We start from the raw sequence: 24165 nt of genomic DNA, 5'->3' as shown, positions 1-24165 counted from the left end.
TTGCCGGTGGTTCTTTGGTCAATCAGGACGACACCAAATTGAGCTACTGGCCAGACCCCTTTCTCCCTAGTATATGGTGCAGAAGCAGTGCTCCCCACGGAACTCACATACGGGTCACCTCGAGTACTTGCCTACGATGAAGTAACGCAAGAGCAACTGCGACATGACGATGCCGCGCTCCTTGACGAAGATCGTCTCCGGGCAGCTGTACGTGCTGCACGATATCAGCAAGCCCTGTGCCGCTATCACAGCCACATGGTTCATGCCCGGAGCCTTGAGGAAGATGACCTTGTCTGTAGGCGCGTTTAGTCCGCCAAGGGTACAAACAAGTTGAGACCGAAGTGGGAAGGCCCTTACCGGGTAGTACGTGTCATCAAACCTGGCGCAGTCCGTCTGGAGACCGAAGATGGCATCCCAATGCAAAACTCATGGAATATTGAGCATCTTCGCAAGTTCTACCCGTAAGGCGCGGTTGCCCGGCAACCTGTTTTGTACAAGCATAGTCCCCGGGACTTGTAACCCTTTGTGCAAAGCCAGGCGCAAACCCTGTGCATATAGTTGAATAAATTCACAAAACTTGCATGCATATTTCCTGTTTGCTTAAGTATGATCTTATTGTGATTGCACTAATCTTAAGATAAGATGACTAACATACTGTGAAAGGTCATGTGCTATCATCTTTTCTCTTTTCCTTTGATGACAACAGAAGGATTTCATCACGGATAATTTCCCCAGGAAGAAGAATAAATACAAGCCCATGCACCTGGTCCCCGACAACCTCTCCTTATCTAAGACGATAAGAAGGACAACAAAGAGAGATAAGTGCACTTCATTACATCCCATCATTTCATGCTATACTTACGTATGAGGAACTTGCGCATAAGGAAACCTTGTCACCTCTGCCATTCGCGCTCCTATCTTTGGCTTGAGTCCACTCGACAAGTTTGGTTGTAGCTGCGTATGGAGAGGTTGGCGAGGGGCTGGCCTCCGTTCGCGCTCCTAACCCGTATTTTGAGCTCACTAAACATGGTTTTAGTAGCAGCTGCACCGAAGGCCGGCAAGATGTCTTGCTAGAAAACTTTGTTTACTCAGAGTATTGAAGGCTCGTCCTTCAGTATGTTTAAATACATACACAAATATCCGGCAAGTTCTTTTCAAAAATACGTGGCCAAACAAGTACAGATCATACGAATACTAACATGGATGAAGGATTACATAATTTTGATTAAAATTTGGCATGTGCCTACATTTTTTGATTTGAAAAAAGATAAGTGCAACGTGATGCCTTTCTTGTCCCTCTCCTCCTAGGAGTTACATTGAGAAGGGAAGAGGGCAAAAAGGAGCGCTTGAGCAGAAGCCCAGCCTGACCCCGTCAGGATCAGTGGGACTCAGTCTGACAAGATCGGGAGGGCGCCTCCCCAGCAAGGAAGAAGAGGCCGGGGATGGGGAGAGCGGCTAGGCGATGCCCTGGTCACTCGCCAGGACCAGAGGAACGCGACTCAGCAGGGACGCCGACGGGGAAGACGAAGCCGGAGTCCATGAGGAAGCCTGCCGGGGTCCAGCTAGAGGTGGCGGTGACGAACAGGCCAAGCACCCCTGGCAAATTGCTCTGCCGGGGTCCAGCTGCAGATGATGGTGCTGCCGGTGCCTAGCTGACGGTGACAGTGCGTCAGGTGCTCAACCGAAGTCCGAGTCGTCGTCTTCATGCTTGACAACCGGGGGCTCGCCATCGCCGTCTTCGCCATCGGTGTGCTTTCGCAATCGCTCGAGCTTTCCGCGTAGCACCCTAGGCGAGCACCTGAACGCCCGAAGACCTTGATGGAGAGCAGATCAGCCTCCACCAACTTGAAGCGGAGAACGTGCCCTTCTGCCAGATAAGGCATGGGCGAAGGTTTTTCAACCACGCCTGAGGAGCATGACGTGCGGTGCGGGGAACTCAACGTTCGCTCACACAGCGCCGTTACAGCAGCCGCTCATGCGCAACCCTAGCCTGGGCGGCTGGTCAACCTCCATCACCCTGGCAAAGGGACGAGGGAGCCGCAGGCGACTGTTGGGAGGATCGCGCAGCTTGACGATGAACTCTAGCGCTGTATCCCCCAGATGGCCTTCCGCTGGTGTGGGAGGAGCTGGAGGAGGCGCGACGAGTGCACCACTTCGCCCATCTCGATCGCGGGCGCATTGTTGACCCCTACCGCGCCCTGCAGCTTCACCTTGTGCGCTGGATCCGGCCTCTGCGGCTGCCACAGAAGCAAGGGCGAGGTGCTGAGAGGAAGTTCTCGTCGCTACTGTCGAAGCAAGGGCTCGGCCCCTTCCTCTCGCCATAGTGGAAGCGGAAGCAAGGAAGAGGAAGGAAGAGATGATGGATAAGCATCGCCACCCCCTCATGTCTCCTTTTATAGCGGAGCAGAGAGGGAGGCTGGCTCTCCACTACTCTGGGGCGGCCGCCCCCACTCCTCCAATCCAGCCTCCTGCGTCCCTGACGGCGTCCTGATTCATCGGCCGCCCCACTACACCAATCCAGGGCGTTGTGTATTCTTCCAACGGCACACGTTCCCGTGCCCTACGCATCCGCCATCAACCCCGCACAATGCATGCGGCACGCTGGCGGAAATGGCAGGCGTGGTGGTGAACTTAAGGTAAAATGGCAGTTACCACCATTCACACACAAGTGCCATAATGGGATCCCCATGGGCGTGAGCACCCCTGGGTTGCAAAAGGGGAGACGCACGCCGTATGGATATGAAGGTACCACGAGACCCCTAGAAACTGACCAAGTCCAGGCTAATGAAGAAGCAAAGAAGATCTCAAAAAGTACAAGTGCCAGCCCCGGTAAGATTTGTGTGTACGCCTATGCATTGGTTGGGGCTACCCCAACGATGCCCGGCGGCATGTGTGCACCAGGCCCGGGGGCTCCTGTCAGTGCAACAAACATGTGTGGTTGCTGACCTGACTTATGCACCGGCGTACGACCGCACATACATTAAGTACCAAGACATGACTGAAGATGAGCTAGAGAAACCGCTCTTCGTGAGATCTAGGAATGCATTAAGAAGGCCAAGGTGATCAGAAAATCCCTTAAGAAGGCCTCCCTTGCTGGGCAGGCGAGCCCGACAGGGTCGAGGCTACGCCCGGGACCAAGTACAGATCGCCCCGGCAAGGGTCCCGGGGCCGCCAAAGCCACAAGACCGAGCTCAACAGGCTCCATGACGACAAACCCCCACCAATACGCCACCGCTCCACCTCATCGCATGCCACTCACTAATCAGTGCGGTGTCGAGCTCCTAAGTGGCTAGGTGGATCCCGTCGGGTAGGTGGCAACCTGCTAGAGAAGAGGTTAACTTTATTGACACCCGTCCCGATGGCGTATCACACTAATAAGAAGCATATGGATAAGCGGCGCCGCAGGCTTGCCGGGCTTCAACCTCATAACGACACCTAGCAGTGCATTTAATGCACTTTAGTCCTAAATGCCAGAGTTAGGTATGATAACAATGTTAGCTATCTAATCAAGCCATAATGACTATTTTGGCACCGTGGTCGCCCCTTCAGCTATAAAAGGAGGCCCGAGGCAACCTAGCAAAGGGTTCGAACTTTTGATCCCTCAAGACTTGTACACGCGTAGCTGCTCTCCCCGATGCACACTTGCCGGGCTTGAGCACTCCATGTCTTCGTCTTCCTCCAGTGCAATCCACCATAGCAGGAGTAGGGTTTTACGCTGCAAAGCGGCCTGAACCTGGGTAAAAGAGAGCTGTCCATCGCCGTGCTGCCCTGTTGTTTTTGCTCTTTGTGCAATGTGATCATCCCCCTCACTAAACCACAAAGGGGCAACCCTGCTCCATAGGTGATCGTGCTCTCCCCACGATACTTATCCATGGCTAGTTCTTTGGTCATATTCCAGCCCTTCAGATCTCTCTTTATGGATTCCTCCCATGTCAAGTTTGGTCTACCCCGGCCTGCGTTTTATATGACCAAACCATCCGACTAACATTGAGTAGCACCACATCATCCACAAAGAGAATACACCATTTTGGATATCTCCTTGTATATCGTCTGCGACCTCATCCATCATCGAACCAAAAAGGTAAGGGCTCAAAGGTGACCCTTGGTGCAGTCCTATTTTAATTGAAAAGTCATCAATGTTGACATCACTTGTTCGAACACTTGTCACAACATTGTCGTACATGTCCTTGATGATGGTAATGTACTTTGTTGGGGCTCCGTGTTTCTTCAAGGCACATCACATGACATTCTGTGGTATCTTATCGTAGGCCTTCTCCAAGACAATGAACACCATATGCAGGTCCTTCTTTTGCTCCCTTTATCTCTACATAAGTTCTCATACCAAGAAAATGGCTTTCATGGTCGACCCCCCAGGCATGAAACCAAACTGTTTTTTGGTCATGCTTGTCATTCTTCTTAAGCAGTGCTAAATGGCACTCTCCCATAGCTTCATTGTAATCAAACAATACTGTGGGTGAACTGAATCATATTGCGTGTTATAAAATTGCAAAACAAATGAAATGGAGCCTTCTAAAGAGAATGGAAGCGACATATCTCGGTTCACTGTGTGTACTTTTACATCAGAACATGATTAAGTTGTCTCTGTTTTCTTTCAAGAAGCATTTGAATATTGTTAGCTTCTTTGGATAGTAGTAGCGTAATGTTTAATTCAAAATATGAATTATAGTTCCCACAGTTGAATGAAATTGTACATCTCAAGCACTGATTATGAGTCGAAATACTAGTCGAGACTAGTCGATGGACTAGTCTATGAGTCGCAACTGTGGTGTCGACTGCGAATCTCGTGTAGACTAATTTGATGAGTCGAGCGGTCGAGAGACTAGTCTACGACTAGTCTGGACTAGTCCTGCTGTCTGAGTCGCTCGCCTCAAATTTGGAAGGGGAAAATTGGAGAGCAAGCTATGAGAACGAGCCGCCTGGACGAGGCCACTGCCAGCACCCACTGATTCGCCGCCGGGACGGCGGATGGAGAAGCAAGGTGCTGCACCCGGCCGGAGCTCGTGCTCGTGCGGCGGCCATGGCCATGCCCCGTAGGCGCGTGTGGCCCTGTGACGAGCACGACGGTGGTCGGCGGCGGTGGCCGAAGGCGCGGGTCGTGCGCGCGCGTGCTTTTGTGCGTGATGGCGCAGGCGGTGGCGACGGGATCGATCAGGAGCTAGGGTTACAGAGGCTGGGATGGGAAGTAGGCTAAGTAGGCTGGCTACTTGGGCCCAAATGGGCCAGCTGGGGGTGGCGTGCTGAGCGGCACTGGGCTGGGCCTGGCGAGCGTTGGCTAGCACTGCTGGTTTTATTGTATATACTGTAATGTGCTGTACAGTTTACTACATACTACTCCTACTACATACTGCTACTAGGTAGTTGACTACTACAGTACTTTGTCGACTAGTCTAGCACTAGTCTAAGACTAGTCCGATTAGTCTATGAGTCTCAACCTCGGAACGACTCAACGACTCGTCGACTCGTAATCATTGATCTCAAGGAATAAACCTTATGAGTAAAAGAATCACACATTTGGTAGCATGTTGAAGTGACTATTTACGTTCTTTCCATTTGGTTCTCCTAACTTATAGTAGAAATTATGATATATCTTCTGTGTAAAGAATGGGCATAAGAAACCTTTTGTTTCTTGTCCTAAATTTTCTATCATCTAGTTCATTTTCACATTAAAATGCAGAAAAATAAAAAAATAAAATCAAAATGATTTATATCCTTATAAACTGCTTTTAGAATTATTATTTTTTCTGATGTGAACGCCCCTGCGTGCTTCCTTATTATGAATTTAAGGTATAGTAGACATCAAACTCTGAATTATGTCCTTTTAAGCTGCTTTCGGAATTACCACACTCTCTTATGTGCAGGCCCTTGCTTTCTTACTTATTGTCAATTGAAATGATATTAGACATCAAGCTCACGAGTGCGGCTAATCTGCACCCGGGCTCATCTGCACCCACGTTTAGAAAAAAATTAAAAAAAAATACTAGAAAAATTCAAAAAATTCTAAATTTTTTTGTGGTGGTAGATAATTTGACGCGTGAGGTGCGCCCCAAAATTCATCTCATTTGAGCATCTGAGAAGCTCTCGGCAAAAAAGACAAAATCAGGGTCTGTAAAATGTTCACTGTTCACGCACTGTTTTGACCCGATTTGTCTTTTTTGCCGAGAGCTGCTCAGATGTCCAAATAAGTTGAATTTTGGGGCGCACCTCACGCGTCAAATTATCTACCACCACAAAAAAATTTGAATTTTTTTGAATTTTTCTAGTATTTTTTTTGAATTTTTTTATGAGAGGGAGCAGATGAGCCCGGGCACCGTTTTGAGTTTTCCTCAAGCTCACTGCTTATTTTCTTTTGTGTATTTCCATCCTGACTTGAAGAATATAGAAAGATCTGAGGATTCAACAAAAATAAGTACCCCAAGCTACGTGGTAAGTTCTTTGATAACTGAAGTTGTTTCCAGTCAATTTGGTTAGATTTGTTGGTATTTTATTATGTGTATAACTATATATCGGATTGATGTAGAATATATGTTTATATCTTGCTGTGGTTGTGTTGCTACTGACAGCTAAACCATGTTAATACTTCCAAAGAAAATTGAAGCATAATATGATGATCAGCTTAAAGTAGAGCATGTTGGCATGCTTTGAAATTTCATATGTGCTTTTCAGTGAGCACACTATTTTAATTCTATTTCGAACATGATGATTTCGATTTGCCAACTCCATTATGCAGCGTATTTTTTCTCTTTAGGAGATGCATATAGTAGGTGGGCCACATACTTAATTAGACACCTGAATACCTGATCCATACGTACCAAAAGAAATAAAAAGACCGAGACAGCCTATCAGGCTCTTTAGAGATAAAAACCTAATCTGTTGGGTTCACGCCCAGGCATCCTAGTCCTTGCGGTCCCTGCCACCACACACGCACACATCTTCTTCTACCTTGCTGCTGTAGGCACATAATCTTTCATCTGTTCTTCTGCGCTACCTCACCTCCTCTTTAATACGCATCCACCTCCCTTCCTGCTCTGTCCCGTGGTGCTCGTGCATCTGGTGGATGAAAGAGAGGAGCCTTCCCCAGGTATGTATCAGCGCTGTACAGGAGGAGCTGTGATGACCAGCGGCCATGTCCCCGCAGCCATCATCACCCAGATAGCCCTGGGTACCAGAGGAGAGCTGGGCGGTGCCTGTAATATGTGCCACAGCGATCACTTTTTTGGGTTCACTTGTGATCCATGAATCGGAAGTGAACTCCCATCAATCCATACCGATCTCAAAGCCCGATCTAGACTGATCGATCTGGATCAGGGTTCGAAGCCCATTCCAACGAATCCGGTAACTATGGTTGCTGTAGTTACAGTTCTGAAGACATGACATGTATCAGCAAATGTGGTTGACATTTGATAGTGAATACTGAAATATCCTGTACACAGTGCTTGTAAGTAGTTCTGAACTTGCTCACACAATGTTTATATTTTATCTTGGAATCCTGTGCTGTGTAGATGTTTATTTGGTACCCTGATCCACTTATTATTTGCCATAGAATTAGCACAAGAAGCAGTATATGCTATCGCATGCATGTAGAAGTTCACATCATAAAACCTGGCAATATAAATTCTGAACTAATCCATACATTCTGCACATGGTGAAGTGGTTTAATCAAATATATAATCACCCTTTGTATTGCATAAAGCATCTGTGACGTGCAAAGAATATAATGCTGCTGTTTTCTTGTTGTCAGATAATGGACACTTTGAAAGGCTCAATTACCATAGAAATATCCAAAGATGCTTCTGCTGGTGTTGTGGACAGATTTATCAACTTATGGTGAGCATTCAAATTACTTACTGCGACTAGATTATGTGATTTACATAGCATTACATGCAATGGTGAGGACACTTAGTGTATAATTTATTCATTTAGCAAAAGGAGATGCACTTCTATGGTTCAACCTTCAGTGCAACTCTTCTATTTGTGAGATACCGTTGTATACCCTGTTCCTTCTCTTTGCAAAGATGCTTCTCTGTCTATGACCCTTCCCCTGGGGTGTGTCTGTCTCCATAGCGCCACCACAATATTTTGCTCCAGGGCCAACTACAACGGCATGTTGACTATGTGGATTAAAATCCTTGTGAAATTTATATCTAGTTACCTGACGAACTGAAATTTCTACCACAAACTCCTTTATTTTTGTGTCCTAAGAAGACTGCATTTACCTTAATGCAGTTAATTCGCAATTAATGAGCTCATTTGCACCATTAGTTAGTAAATATAGATGTTTCATTTTCAATATGTTCATCCTTTTGAACAAAGAAACATAGCTTTGTTCTTAAGTAATAAAAATATATTGGTTGTGATGTACTCCCTCCGTCCTGAAATACTTGTCGGATGAATGGATGGATCTAGACGTATTTTAGTTCTATATACATCCATTTTTATGCATTTCTCCGACAAGTATTTCCGGACAGAGGGAGTATAACTTTACTGCCATGGGACTGTAAGTACTAAACATGCCGCAGTGAGTTCTTAGTGCAAAAATATTGCTATCATGGTTGAATACTAGATTATCTACTAGAACTTTGCCAGCATTGAATAAGTTGATGGGAGGAAAATACTTCATAGTCTGCTAAGAATTCTTCAAGATGAACAATCCATTGTTTACTTATTTATCATCTGATATTTCTTCTATGGCACAGCAAGAGTGATTATTTTAAAGGAATGCCATTTCGTCATGTCATAAAAAACTTGGTAATCTATGGTGGTGATTTTGATTTGAATGGAGCTGCCCATGAATGGATACTGAAAGCCAAAGCCAGTGGAGAAAATGCTCTCAGGTTTTACTCCTGAATAGTGCAATTATTGAATTCCCTTTGCACCCATTGTGATGGCAGACCTGATTTTGTTCTCAAAACCGTACTGGATTTACATGATTTTTGCAGTCCAAAGCATGAGGCCTTCATGATCGGGACTACAAGGAGTCCTAATAATAAAGGATTTGATCTATTTATCACGACTGCTCCAATTCCTGACTTGAATGGCAAGATCATTTTGTTTGGGAGAGTTATTAAGGGAGAAGATATTGTTCAGGTATTTTATCTGGACTAGAGATGATACCCCGCGCGTTACTGCAGGAATTGATGCAGCTGTTTCTATGAGAATTGGCAATATGAATAGTATTTGGATTAGCAATGTGAGATTGAAACTAAAGTATATACTCCCTCCGATCCGAGTTAATTGACGCAGCCTCTATACAATTTTCCATTTACATTGTATAGAGGCTGCCTAAATTAATTCAGATCGGAGGGAGTATAATTTATTATATTTGATTATTATATAGTTGTAAAATATTTATTGAATATGAGTAGCATGCATGGTGCATATTAGGTTGTGTCTTTTCCCATGCATAGTGCCATGGTGAGTTGGTATAGTTGCATGAGGAGATAATTAAGTTTAGTGGATGCATGGTAGCATGATGAGTTGGCTTATTTAAGATAATTGAGTAAGTGGGGATCAACTATTTAGGTATATAGGATTCTCTCTCAACCTTGTACACTAGTTAGATTTTTCATACACACTCAAATGCAGCTTTCTATTTATTTTGTCTTTTCTATTTATTTCTTGTATTTATATATGTGAAACCTCTGAGCCATATATTCACTAGATGCCCGTTTATGTCAATGGGAGATATTCAAGTTATATAGGAGTTTAACTCCGTGCATAAATGAAAATGAATAAATGAATACCGTAGAACTATCTATGGTCTAGTAGCCATTCCTTAAATTTGGGGGATCCCTGGGTAGCTCAGTGGTACTGTCGGAGGTATTAGTTCCCCTGGGCCTCATCTAGTTTTGAATTTGTGTAATGTTCAATCAAATTATTACCATTGTTCACGAAATCGATAACTGGTAGCTGCTCGGTCGGCTTGGGAGCAGTGATTAACCCGTGAATTGGCCTATTAACTGGATTAATCGGTCGATCATTAATCGGTAGATTAAATAGGAATTGCCAACATATATCTAGTTTTTTTAATTATATTTTATACCATATTCTCATGCCCTTAGTTATGTAATATACCAAAATATGCTACTGTTTGGTAAAACCTTAGCTATTGAGGAGCGAGAGGGGAAATTTTTGGGCTTTGTTTGCCCACAAGTTAATGGGTCAACAGCGGTTAATCGGCCTAACAAGTTAACACGATGAATATGTGCTATTCGATTCGGTCACCCTGTGAGTAGCGATTAACTGGCCCGTTGACTGATTAGTTGGACGAATTCTTGAACAATGATTATTACTCCCTCTGTAAACTAATATAAGAGCGTTTAGATCACTAGTGATCTAAACGCTCTTATATTAGTTTACAGAGGGAATACCAATCTAATGAGATCAAGGTCACATCTTTATCTGTTCGGCTTTTTTGTTTACACAAACAGGAGATTGAAGAAATCGATACTGATGAGCATTACCAGCCCAAAACCCCTATCGGCATAATTAACATCAGCCTTATACAGGAGCTTTGAGCTGATCCTGCTGCTGTCCTTGTATCAACCGTCACCTGTCCGTATACTCTTTAAGAAGGCAACTCCTGGCACTTCGTCCCAGTTCATGCAGCAGCTGTGTATAAATTTATACCTTTGTTTTATTTTCAAGCGGAGTTCATGTGTTCAGTTGTTCCAATGTAAATTTCAACCACTTTTATAAGCATGAATATGGCCGTGACCATATCTAACTTGTGCGTTGAACACTGAAATGAGTCTGCTGGTGATGGGTGCGATGCTAATGAACACGCACATATGTAATGTCACTAGACCATAATAGCGAGCGATGCCGGGCTCGTCAATTTAACCCATAATAAGGGCAAGAAGAGTGCACATCTGTGGTATCTAAATATTAGAAATTTTAGTAAATACGTACTCCCTCCGTTCCAAATTTCTTGTCTTAAATTTGTCTAGACATGGATGTATCTAATACTAAAATGTGACTTGATACGTCCCTATTTAGACAAATTTAACACAAGAATTTTGGGACGGAGGGAATACTATATAGTAGCAGGAAATATAAAAATTAATAAGAATGAGATATTTTGAATTTTAAATACAACAAACTGAACTTATTGGATTAACAAAGAACATGTTCATCTAACGAACGTTTGCTACGGACAAATTGCCATGTTTAAGCGACGAAGTGTATTCTTTAAAAATATTGCCATGCGTTTGATGAGGACCAAATGGCTTTAAGGTCGTTCGCTAGCAGCTCCCTCCAAGCGAATATTTGCCAATTAATATTTCCGTTAACGAAATATAGCACCAATATTTAGTTCTTCACTAGCAGAAATGTTTGTGCGTTGCAACAGGAGAAAAGAAAGTTATATGCTCAAATGCCCTAGTAGAATAAGCATGCCTCAAGAACCCCACCCACACGAACCTTCTCCACGAGTGTTATATGCACACGTATCCATCCACACATGTGCCTCCTTCATCTGCACTTTGTGCACGCCCCAAGGCAACCGCCACTTCGTCCTTGTCAACCACGGGGACCGGTGTCGCTGGACTCAACCGGGATGACGTAAACTACAGTAGCTAGTAGCTAGACGTGAACACCCATGTGTCCACATGTCTTCGCGCCGGCAGAAGACAACATGGACATGGCTAAGTTCCCTCATCCTCTTCTTCGGTGCCATATCCGCCGGGGCTGAAAGAGTCCTAGACTAGGTGGTCCTATCTCACATGGACCGGACTGTTGGACCGCACTTTATCTGGACCGAAGACCTTTTGTGCCTTAGTGTGTACTCAAGTCAAGGTGGAAGATCTGACATTCCTTGATGTAACCGACTATATGTAAACCCTGATACCCCTGATGTCTATATAAACAAGGGGGTTTAGTCCGTGGAGGCTAGAGGAACAACCGCCATCCTATTAGTTTAGGGTTTAGTTCATCTAATCTCGTGGTAAATCAACTCTGTAATCCCTATATACACAAGCAATATAACGAGCAGGACGTAGGGTATTACCTCTTAGAGAGGGCCCGAACCTGGGTAAATATCGTGTCCCGCGTCCCTTGTTCCCCATCGATCCAAGATCCATAGTTCGGGACCCCCTACCCAAGATCCGCCGGTTTTAACACCGACATTGGTGTTTTTATTGAGAATTCCGATGTTGGGTCGCCGAAGGATCGATGGCTCGCCTGAATATCGAAGACGGCGCCAGCGCCAGGGCGTCTTTGTCCCCAGGCAACTTTTTGCGTTCGACAACATCGTCCTGCATGTTGACTCGACCGATCATCTCAACCAGGTCGACATTTTCGCCTCTGAGCATCAGATCAGGTTTGGTAACTTTGAGTACGTCATCGACGCTCGGGGCGATCTGATCTTCACTAGCTTCTCAGCCTTACCTGCAACAACCATGATCTCCAAAGCATTGACTCCGGGGTCTCTCCCCGATCTGATCTCCGGATCGGCCCTTACCGCATTACCGGCTTCGAGCTCGGAAGCAACTCCTACGTCGAAGACCAGGAATCAACCCTGTCCGGACCTTCTCTCCTCACCGTGGAACCGACCTTGAGCCTTAATGGGAGTTCCACGTCAGAAGACGGGGAGTCAACCCCTGCCGGACTCGCCATCCCTTCTCCAGATCTAGCTCCAAGCCGTCATACATCCTTGGCATCCGAAGACCAGGAGTTGGTCTTGCGTATCAACGCCGAATATGTGAGGAGCATGGACCCTGCGGATCTCTCGTCATTAAACAACCTACTAGTCCAGATTCGTGCCATGGGCTCTCCAATGGCCAGCCCTCGGTTTACGAATAGATTGGGATCAAGCCCGACAGCAGGGAAATTGTTACCCACCCATCACACACCTTCTCGCCACCATTGAAGAGTTGAGCGAAGGCTCACCGTCCCCAAAACTTAAAACAAAAAATGTTCGGGTCAGCGACGACCTTGTCCAGGCCTCGAGCTGGGAATCTGGTTTTCATCCCGAAGAAAGCTTGGGGCTAGACCTCGATTCAGAGCACGATCCTGAACCTACGTCGCATTACCCGGACAATTCGGCATCCGCACTTGGTGTACCGGGTGCCCTCGGGATACCCAACTTCGCCGCTAAAACCCCGGATACGCCACCGGCCGCAGCATGCAGTTTTTTTCCCACCCACCCACCACACGGCACACACCCCAGATTCCTGAAGCCATGTCGCATGGGATTTGATGTACGTTAAGCAGCAGCCCGGAGAAACAGTCCATCACTACTGGGCCAGATTTCTCCTGGTGAAGAACAAGATGACAGATTGGTGCGATCAAGAAGCAATAGCAGCCTTTCGGTTCAACTGCCAGGATAAGGCTGTCTTGAACGCCTTAACCCACCGCCATGTGGAAATCTTTTCCGAGTTGTCGGACCTGATTCATAAATATTGCGCCATGGAAAGCACCTGGAAGGCACAACAAATGCGGAATGAGTCAACCCACACCAAGCAACCAAGAAAATCTCAGGCAAAGCGCATATACTCACGACGGTCGCCCGAACACGAGCTCGCCGAAAAGAAGACTCGATCTCTCACAAGACCTAGAACAGTCTTGGAAGAGCTACTGGACAAATGATGCCCCATACACTCGGCCTTACTTAATACAAACGCAACCCACATGCTTCAAGCTTGTTGGGTGGTCAGGCAGGTGGCAAAGAGCGGTGAATCTATCCTCGGACTCATACCCCCAGTAGAAGATCACCCTCATACGGCGAGGATGATGTCTCGGTGATCTACAAAACTTTCTCCTCAAACAATTAGAGAAAAAGGGCCCTTTGAGAGCTCGGCCAAGTCCACCAAGTCACAACCGCAAACTCCTGGACTGACACATCAATGACTTTCGACGAGCAAGACGAACCAAGGGGCCGCTCCATCCGAGCACTTGCCGCACTAGTCCTCGACCCTATAGTGGACGACTTTAGACTCAAGGTGCTTATGGATGGAGGTAGCGGTTTAAACCTCATTTATGAGAATACCCTTGATAAAATGCAATTCAATAGATCCTGAGTCGAGCAGAGCCGAACTACCTTTCGAGGAATTATCCCAGACCGAGAGGCACGCTGCCCTGGACGCGTCACCTCGGATGTAGTATTCGGCACTTCGGAGAACTACAGGTCCGAAGAGTTGCTCTTCCACATTGTGCCCTTCCATAGCGGATACCACGCCCTGTTAGGACGTGAGGCATTCTCAAGATTTCAGGCTGTACCACATTACGGGTACATGTAACTAAAAATGCCAGGGTCCAATGGCATGATTACAATCACGACCGATCTGAATAGAGCCCTTCGGGCAGAGAACAAAACAACATCTCCCGCCCTAGAAATGTTGTCTGAGGCCCTGGCAGCCGAGGAACTAACCACACTCCGCACAATGGTGGATCGGCATGATGCCACCCTCAGCAAGAGGCCCAAGTCCACATCCTTTAAGCCAGCTAACGAGACCATTAAATTCCAAGTGCATCCAACGGACCCCAACAAAACAGCAACCATTGGAGCCCAGCTAGACCCCAGGATCAATGAGGTGTTATGTGCATTCCTATGTGAGAATTGGGACATATTCGCCTGGCATCCTTCGGATATGCCGGGAATCCCACGAAGACTGGTGGAGCACAACCTAAACATAACTAAAGGCTTCAAGCTAGTCAAACAAGCGTTTAACGATTCTCCGAACCCAAGCGTCAAGCTATGGGAGAAGAGCTAGCCAAATTAATTGAAGCCAGACTCATCAGAGAAATAAAACACCCCGAGTGGTTGGCAAACCTGGTCATGGTGCCCAAAAAGGACAAATCCTGGCGGCTATGCGTCGACTTTAAAGACCTCAATAAAGCCTTCTCGAATGATCCCTTCCCTCTGCCTCGGATAGACCAGATTATCGACGCCACTGCCTGACATGACTCACTGTGCTTCTTCGATGCATACTCTGGATACCATCAAATCAAGATGAAGGACTCCGACCATGCAGCAAATGCCTTCATCACCCCCTACGGTCCCTACTTCAACACAATGCCTTTTGGATTGAAAAACACAGGTGCCACATACCAACGCATGATTCAAACATGCCTAGAAAACCAAAATCGGCAAGACAGTTGAAGCATACGTCGACGACGTGGTCATCAAAACCAAACTCGTCACCCAGCTGGTAAACGACCTCCGCCAGACCATCGAGAATTTGCGAGCCTACGATATACAGATCAACCGGGATAAATGCGTCTTCGGAGTTCCCGCCGAAAAACTGCCTGGATTCATTGTCTCCCATAGAGGAATAGAGGCCAATACGGCTAAAATCCGAGCCTTATCCCAGCTGGCAATACCCACAGAGCTTAAACACATCCAGAAGCTGGTAGGTTGCGTTGCGGCTTTGAGCCGCTTCATCTCCCGTCTTGGAGAAAAAGCCTTGTCGCTCTACAGATTGCTCAAAAAGACCAAAAATTTCGAATGGACAGATGAGGCAACTGCCACACTAGAGGAGATAAAAACACTACTAGCAAGCAATCCCATATTCATAACACCCTGCATCGGCGAACCTATGCTACTATACATCTCGGCCACGAATCAGGTCGTGAGCGGGGTGCTCATGGTGCAGCGAGAGGCAGAAGGTCACAATTTCCGGGTCCAGAAACCCGTCTACTATGTATCGGAAGTACTTACTCCGTGCAAATCCCGATATCCACACTATCAAAAATAGCCTACACAGTCTTTATGGCGTCCCGAAAACTTTGACACTACTTTCAAGACTGTTCGGTCACGGTCGCATCCGAGGTACCCCTGAACGACATTATCAATAACAGGGATGCCACAGGCCGTATCGCCAAATGGGCCATCGAGCTCCTTCCCTTCGAAATCGTGTACAAGCAACGCCGAGCTGTTAAATCTCAGGTACTCGCCGATTTTCTGGCTGAATGGATGGAGTCTGAACTCCCCCGGGCATATAGTACGTACACACACTGGACAATGTACTTTGACGGCTCCAAAATGTTAGCCAGACTGGGTGCTGGGGTAATCCTCATCTCCCCCACGGACGACACTATCTGGTACGTACTGCAGATTATGTACACAAACTCCAACAACACCATCGAATATGAAGCCCTTTTGCATGGTCTTCGGATGGAGACGTCGGTGGGCGTACAGTGTCTCGAGGTACGGGGAGACTCCAACCTTGCTATCTCTCAGGTCAGTGGCGAGTTCGACGCCAAACACCCAAAAATGGCACCATACCAAAACATCATCTTAAAAATATCAGCTCGGTTCGAAGGGTTAGAATTCCACCATGTCTCTAGAGACAACAACCAAGCTGCGGACGTCCTTGCCCGCATGGGCGCCAAGCGCGACCCAGTGCCAAAGACCACCTTTTTAGAACGGCTCTTCAAGCCATCCGTTGTATGGCAGGATGGGAATAAGGATTCGGCCACCGATGACCCCACTCAAATCACCACTCCGGCCATTGAGCCAGACAAGGGCATCATCGGCGGCCCGGCATAGGAGGAAACACCTTTGGGTCATGAAGTCATGGCAGTATTTGCACCATGGACTGAGCCCTTCCTGGCCTACCTTTTACAAAAGGAACTCCTTGACGATCAAACCGGGGCGCGACGCATAGTTCGACCCTCTAAAGCCTATAAGGCCCACAACGGTGAGCTGTACAGGAAGAGCACTACTGGAGTTCTACAGAGGTGCATATCGAAAGCAGAGTGGCAACAACTTTTGGACGAAATACACGCTAGCATGAGCGGCCATCACGCGGCAGCTTGGGCCCTGTTAAGCAAGGCTTTCCGAGCAGGGTTTTTCTAGCCCACCTCTCACGCGGACGCCCATAGCTTAGTCTAACATTGTGTGGGATGCCAGTTTTTTGCAAATCAAAGCCATATGCCCACACGGCTCTCCGGACTATACCAATCACCTGGCCCTTCGCATTTTGGGGGCTGGATATGGTCGGACCACTTAAAAGGGGGACCAAGGAAAAGAAATACCTACTGGTCATGGTCGACAAGTTCACTAAATGGATTGAAGTAAAACCGGTAACTTCAGCGAAGTCCAGACTAGTCATCTACTTCGTATCTGGCGTGGTGCATAGTTATGGTGTCCCCCACATTATAATCACGGATAAAAGATCTAATTTTACGACCCAGGAAGTTAGACTAGTGAGCTAACATGGGCATCAAGCTCGACTACGCCTCAGTGTATCACCCACAGAGCAATGGACAAGTCGAACGGGCCAACAGACTAATCATGAGCGGCATTAAGCCCTACCTAGTCCGTTCCCTGCAGCAATCTAATTGTCACTGGGTGGAGGAGCTTGACTCCATATTATGGGGATTGCGTACTACCCCTAAACGATCAACATGATATACACCTTTCTTCATGGTGTATGGCGCAGAGGCAGTCCTCCCATGTGATATCATTCACGACACTCCTAGAATTCACATGTATGAGGGAAAGAAAGCCGAATTGGATCGGCGGGACGACCTGGACACCTTAGAAGAAGAGCGCGATGTGGCTCGGGCTCGCTCTACATTCTACCAGCAGCAGCCTCGATGCTACTATAGCAGGGAGGTTCGAGCGAAGGCATACAACATCGATGACCTTGTCCTTCGTCTCCATGAGAAGCAAAAGAACAAGCTCTTGCCGAAATGGGAAGGCCCTTTCATAATCGATGAAGTACTAGCAGGAGGGACATATCATATTCGCAATCCAGCCGATGATCGCGTCGAACCAAATCCCCAGAACGTAGCTCAGCTTCACCGCTTCTATGGCTAGTATGGCCACGTCAGTCCCACTAGCCTTTTTTTCTTTACTATATCTTTCCTTTTCCTTTACTTCTGTGGAGGCAGCACCTCTCGGGCTCTGTCCGGATAAACCGAACTGTGTTTAGGCCCCTTTTGCCATACATTTTAAAATGTAGTGCCCAGGCTTACCTGGGGGCTCCTATCAATCAGCCAATCAATATAACCTTTTTTTGCATATAATTATTCTTGCATTTTCCTGAATAATCTTACGCCATCATATGCACCGATTTGACTTAAGATTTTGCCAAGATGGGTTGCCTGGATCCTGTGTTTACCCCCTACATTCCTGATTGTTCGGCTAGGGAGTAAAGGGGGAACCTCTGCGATTGCTACAGCCAGGTCAACCGAGTACGTACCTCAGCCGATTGCTATTGACCATTATCCGCATACTCTAGGTATTCGAGCACTACATTTCTTTTTTACAAGACGAACCCGAAGAAAGGAACCTCTAAAGGAACTATTTTCTTCGGTAGATGTTTCTTACATGAAAAAGTAATATAACATAACTCTCCGCACACGTTTTTGTTTGTTCGAACCAAATGGTCGGATTGCCTAGTTACCGAAAGTGATTTCCTGTTACCTCAGGTCACATAGTACAGAACACTCCTCGGCTGCTGGCCGGGGAGACTAAAGCCGATGGCCGTTTAAGACATCATTTTACAGTACGGATCAAGAAAGTTTGATGTAAGGTACATAGTTACATAGAATCAAACACCTCACTCTTTTTCCACATCGTCTATTAGGCTATCTAGGACACAGTACTGTTGGGAGTATCGAGCCGCGAGCATCACTTGTTCGTACACCAAATGAAGTGGAATTTCTTGCCCATCCAGTCCTACCGGTCCCACAGGTGCCATCCGCTCCGGCACAAGTTTGATGAATCAGGTCTTCACCATAGCCCATGCTTCTCACGCCCCTCACAACAGGCTGATATCTTCCATAACTCAAAGCGTCACGGAGCTCCTTTGAAACGATCAGCCAATTCGGCCATATTTTCTGGTGCCACCTCGGTCGGCCATATGCCTTGACCATGTTCTTCATGGCTTTTCAAGCCTTCTCATGAATAACAGACAACTCCTTTACGAGATTACTGCCAAAGAACTGGTCATCTCCGGCCCGACCTGTCAAGAGACCTATCAGAGAGAAGGGATGTCCGTTACACTCAGACATCACGACCGTATACATACCAAAGCTTATAAATTACTTACTAACCATGCCACTTTTCAATTTCTGGTTCTCTTCCAACGCCTGTTTTAATTGAATCTTCATACTCTCCAGTTCTTTGGCCTATTGTTGGTTTTCCACCTTCAGCTTGTTGTTCTCTTCATGGCTTCATTTCCGAACCTGAGTACCAGCTTCATATTGTGACTCGGCATACCGCTGGGACTCTTTAGAGGCATCCAGGTCCTTTTGTAGTTGACCTATGTATTCGGCTGGTATAAAGAAGGCTGGTGTTAAACATGGCACACTGGTTTACTAATGCTTGTTTAAAGTTGTCCCTCACCATGGGCCTCGCTGGTGAACTTCTTCACCACCTCTAATTTGGCTCTCACATTAGCCAATTGTGTTCGGCTCAAGACAAGGTCTTCGGACAGTTTCTTGTGCTGGTCCTTTAAAGCCTGCCGACAACAAGAAAAATCTATATTCACAGACCCTTAACTCTGCTGTCCCGCCCGAATCAAGGCTCGGGGGCTACTAGTTTATCATTTATATTCGGTTGTCAGAACCCATTTCTTACCTGCATATTGACCGACAGAAGGTTGGCAATCCCCTCAAGACCTGTTCGAGCCGCTCCGAGGTATGCGTCAACTGAATTTAAAGCGTTAAACTCTCGGTCGGAAAGGGCGGCATGGCGCAGGGATTCCTTCCATCGCCGATGATTTATCACGCTTTCACCTTCAAAATTTGGTGACCAAGACATCATCAGGATCTTCTAAAGGCTGTCCTATAGTGGAATTCCCTGCATCGACCTCTGCCCATACTTAGCGTCATCAAGTGCCCCCGGACACCCCCTCGATGTCTTAGGATGGTTGAGGTGGTACTTTTTCCTACAAACACAGATTGAATGTCAATGGAGCCCTGCAGTGATGAGGCCACTGATAAACTGATGGAAATTATGCTACCTTTTCCCCGAAGACATGTTTGGCGTAGCTCCCGTGGTCGCTTTTTGCTTGGAGGCCCCTTTGTCGGATGGAATTGATGCCGCCCCTGTCGGTGTTCAGCGCGAGGTACGACGACCCTTGGGAGTAGAAGCGTGAGTCGAACACCTTGTTTGAGAGGAGGCCTTCTTGCTACTTATGATGGAAGAGGGGAGAAGCCCAGGGTGATCAGCTATAGTAGCCATCTTGGAACCATCAAGGCTTTCCAGAAAGAAAACCCCGTCCTCAAATTCGATGGACACCTCTGGGTCCTAGTGAAATCCCGGGTCATCGTCACGGGAGTGGTCCTCTGGTTGAGGAGAAGGGCAGCTGATGCCTTCAACCTGGCGTCTCCAGCTCTGTTTGAAAAAATAGTTGAGCCAATCAATATTCCGACATAATATCCGAACTATGTATGCAAGTTTAAACTTACCCATTCGACGTGGTTATAGCTCGAGTAGCCTTCCCAGTTTCTCGGGCAGACCAACTCTTCTTCCTCGCCTTTGAATAGGTCCGCTAATATGTCAGACATTGCTTTTGAGCTGTCCGGCCCCGCCGCTTGTAGCAGGATGCGTCACTCGTCCCATTGTAGCACCATAGAGGGAGCACCCTTTGCTGGAGAGGTTGCACGCATTGAGTGATTGCTGCAGCCATTACGTCAACATGGTTAATCTACTGTAGGCCAGCACCCTTACATTTGCGGCTAGGCACCGCACCTCGGAAGACTCTCCTTGAGAAGGACTTTTGAGCCGCCAGTTAAGTTGCTTCTTTAACGAAGCGCCCGAATACTCGGGCAGACCTCTCCGAGCGGGTTATAACAGGAGGACATCTTTGATATAAAACCACTCCGAAGACTATTCTTCCGAATCTTTCTTTGGAGTTCCAATGGGATATCCAGTGCCAGCTATATGACACACTTCGGCTCCGCCTACTTCAAACATTGACCTCCCGTGGATGCAAGGAACGAGGCAGAAGTACTTCCTCCATAACTCAAAATGGGCCTCGCAACCCAGAAACATCTCGCAGAGGGCGACAAAGCCAGAAATATGAAGAATTGATCCAGGGGTAAGGTGGTGGATTTGGATCCCGTAAAACTCTAGCAGGCTGTCGACGTTCTGGGAACGGGGGTCCCCAGACTTGCTGTCGGATATCGGGATCCGGCAAAACCCTTAAGGTTCGAACTCTGGGGTGCGCACGAAGATCTTCTCCCTACCAAAATACGCCCACAACCTCGCCGCGATTCTAAGCTAGCACAATGAACAACACAAGAGACACGAGGTTTATACTGGTTCGGGCCACCATTGTGGTGTAATACCCTAATCCAGTGTGTGGTGTGGTGGATTGCCTCTTGGGCTGATGATGAACATTACAGAGGAAGAACAGCCTCGCGAGGGTTGTTCTTGTGGTGGTGCGGTGTTCTGCTTAGGAAGGATTCCATCCCCTCCTATTGTGGTGGCTAGCTCTATTTATAGAGGCCTTGGTCCTCTTCCCAAATATTGAGCGGGCAGGAAGCCAACAACAACCATTTTGAAAGGGGACAACTAGTACAAGCTATCCTGACTAAAGGTGGTCTTCGACTGCCAAAGGCACTGGCGACGACGCCGTCTTGGGCTCCACGGTGACCTCCGTCCTACCGTCCTGCTAGTCTTGGTCTCGTTGCATAGATATGGAAACCTTTGCTTGATGCCTCGGTACTCCGCGCCTGCGCTTGCACCCTTTGCACCAAAGAGGAAATGAGGACAGTGCGCAAGCTGGCTCTCGCCTGGTCTTGATCGTCATGGCTTGTGTCATGAGCACCTCGCGAGGTACCCCTTGCCTTGATCTCTCCGCCTCCTCGCGAGCCTACCTGGTGAGGCCGCCCCTGAGGAGGCCTTGTGTCGTCCGTCCCGCGAGGCTTGGCCCCTCGCGAGGGTCTTGAGCTTGGGTTGATGAAGACAGTCCGTACTTGGCCGCTGGTGATCCACGCTGCAGGCCGCAGGCAGGCAAGTTTGGGGACCCCCGTTCCCAGGACACCGACAGTAGCCCCCGGGCCCAAGGCGTGCTCGAACTTGGCTTAGCAGCGAAGCCAAAGGGCAAGTGCGGAGCGCCACGGGCCCCAGCAGCCTGCGGCCTTGGTCAACGCATGGCGACTGATTGGACGTGGGCATCTCCGCTTCCCCACACTCCCCCAATATCCGCCTGGCTAGGCAGCCACGAAGCTTTACACAATTATTTCCCCTTCGCTGCCCGCGTGCTTCCTGTTCCCCTTTCTTCCTCGAGCCTCTGTTTTCGCTCCCAATCTGATTTGAGCTCTTCTCCCACCATTGTCATGGCGCCAACTAGCAAGGAGAAAGGGAAGAAGCTCCTTCCCTCGTCCAGTTCGCCTCCGGCAATTGAGCCCGCCGTCGGCCGGTCGCCGGTGCTCAATCTGGAAGCCTTGGGCAAGGTCCGCTCCGCGCTTGCCTCCAGCTTTAACGAGCGCGGAAAGACGATGGCTTGGCCTGCGTCCCATGCCTCCGTCGACATGATCATCGTGGAGGTTCGATTCTTCGCCGACGCCCCGTGGGCCGGCCTGGTTCCTCCTTTATCCGCCTTTTTCAATGTGGTGCTTTCCCACTATCAGATCCATATGATGCATCTTGACCCTCAATCCGTTACCCTTCTTGCTGTCTTCGCCTTTGTCTGTGAAGCCATGGTGGGCATTGCTCCTGACCGACCCCTTGCAGTGCTCGGGGTGCGTGAGCTTCCAGGCCGTGGCAGAGATGGCCGCCTCAGGGATTGATTTTGGCCTTCCGCCTTCCTCGAGTGGGTTCTGGACGCGGTGGCTGTATGTGGATGTCGGAGTGCCCAGCCCCCTGCTCTTGCCTCCGACATTGCCTGCTATCCCCAATCCGGGCTGGGGCCACGAGAGGCTCGTGAGCCCCCGGCTCTCCTTTGTTTGGCGCCAACTGGAGAGGTTGAGAGAGCTCGACGTGACCGTGCCCCGGGTGGTGAAGGAGTTCCTCCAGTGTCGCATTGCTCCTCTCCAGCGCCACTCCCGACCGATGTGGGCCCTGACTAGATACCAGGACCGCATGAGGCTCCAGGAGACAGAGCTGGCGCCCGAAACGCTGAAGAAGGTGCTTGTGGTCTTGACTGGCGACCCCTCCCCGGGAGACATTCGGCACGGGGGTAGCCTCCTGTATCTCAGCTCGGGCGAGGCTGAGTTCGCGAGACAGATGCCTCACTTCGACGAATGGGGGTTGCGCCTGGCTGGTCTTGTGGGGCCTCACGAGAATCCTATCGCCATGGCTCCCTTCCCCGTCGCCAACACCGATCTTGCCCCAGGAGCGGGTGCAGGGAGGCAAGCATCGCTTGAGGCGGGAGGCTCTGGTATCGCGGTGCAGATGCCACACGGGGCTCCCGAAGCGTCATCCTTCGGAGCTTGTGAAGCCCGCCCTGAGGCGCTCGTTGATGGGGGGATGCAACCCGCGGCTCCCGAGGCCGGAGCCCCCGAGGCCTCGGCAGGCAATCAGGAAGTGGTGCCTGATCGCTCCTCCCAGCTTGGCACCCCTGAGGTTGGCTGCCTGGGCGCTTCTTCATCCGTGCCACACCCTGGTCCTCATGTTGAGCGCCTGTGTCGGTTCCGCGTGGACTTCGCCGCCCTCCGCAAGAGGAAGGAGTCTTCGAGATGCAGTGGGCGCCCCTTCCGACCGTTGAAGCACAGGAAGTACTTTGCCATAGACGAGTAAGTACCTCGTTTTTGCAATTCCTCAATCGCTGCTCCCTTTCCTGACCGTGGCCTTTCAGGATCCCTCCTGCCAAGCCTGCGGAGTCTCCCAAGAAGCAACTTCATTCGGCCTCGCCTTCATCGCTGGCCTTGAGCGTCCCGAGATTGTGTGCTACTCCTGATGCGGGCTCAGCTGGAGAAGCAGGGCTGCCCGCAGGGTGTCTGGAGCCTGCGCCCTTGCCGCCTTTCCTTTGCGACCTTGCTTGGGGTGTGACTAGCCTGCCCCGGGCTCCTCCTATGATCATGGACGGTGAGTAGTTGGCGTCGGTCCTTGGCTCTTCTTATGGAGATGTATCTGCGCTGGTCAGGGTCCCCTGCGGGGCCTGTCCGGCACTCGTGGGGGTGCCAGCCCCCAGTCCACTGCCGAGAGGGGGTGAACCGCTTCAGGGCCCGCCGATAGCGCCAGTGACGGAGGATGACATCGATAGCGTGCTCGAGCGCACGAGGGAGCGAAGTGCCGTTCGCCGA

At 48.6% G+C, this 24165-nt stretch overlaps 1 protein-coding gene across 1 annotated transcript in view; it reads left to right on the top strand.

Annotated features, from left to right (window-relative positions):
• The window catches only part of LOC123044789 (peptidyl-prolyl cis-trans isomerase CYP21-4), a 34030-nt gene extending 23108 nt beyond the window's left edge, over positions 1–10922 (top strand). Inside the window, exons 4-8 of the mRNA XM_044467669.1 lie at positions 6394–6444; positions 7760–7845; positions 8715–8852; positions 8958–9105; positions 10449–10922. Of these exons, the coding sequence (XP_044323604.1) occupies positions 6394–6444; positions 7760–7845; positions 8715–8852; positions 8958–9105; positions 10449–10535 (510 nt within the window). The 3' untranslated portion in view covers positions 10536–10922. The remainder of the gene's footprint in view (positions 1–6393; positions 6445–7759; positions 7846–8714; positions 8853–8957; positions 9106–10448) is intronic.
• Positions 10923–24165: the final 13243 nt, after the last annotated feature.

This window comes from Triticum aestivum, chromosome 2B, assembly GCF_018294505.1.
Source record: "Triticum aestivum cultivar Chinese Spring chromosome 2B, IWGSC CS RefSeq v2.1, whole genome shotgun sequence".
Classification (NCBI taxonomy): domain Eukaryota; kingdom Viridiplantae; phylum Streptophyta; class Magnoliopsida; order Poales; family Poaceae; genus Triticum; species Triticum aestivum.
Note: the sequence above shows the minus strand (reverse complement) of the source record. Positions and strands in the feature narration are given on the sequence as shown.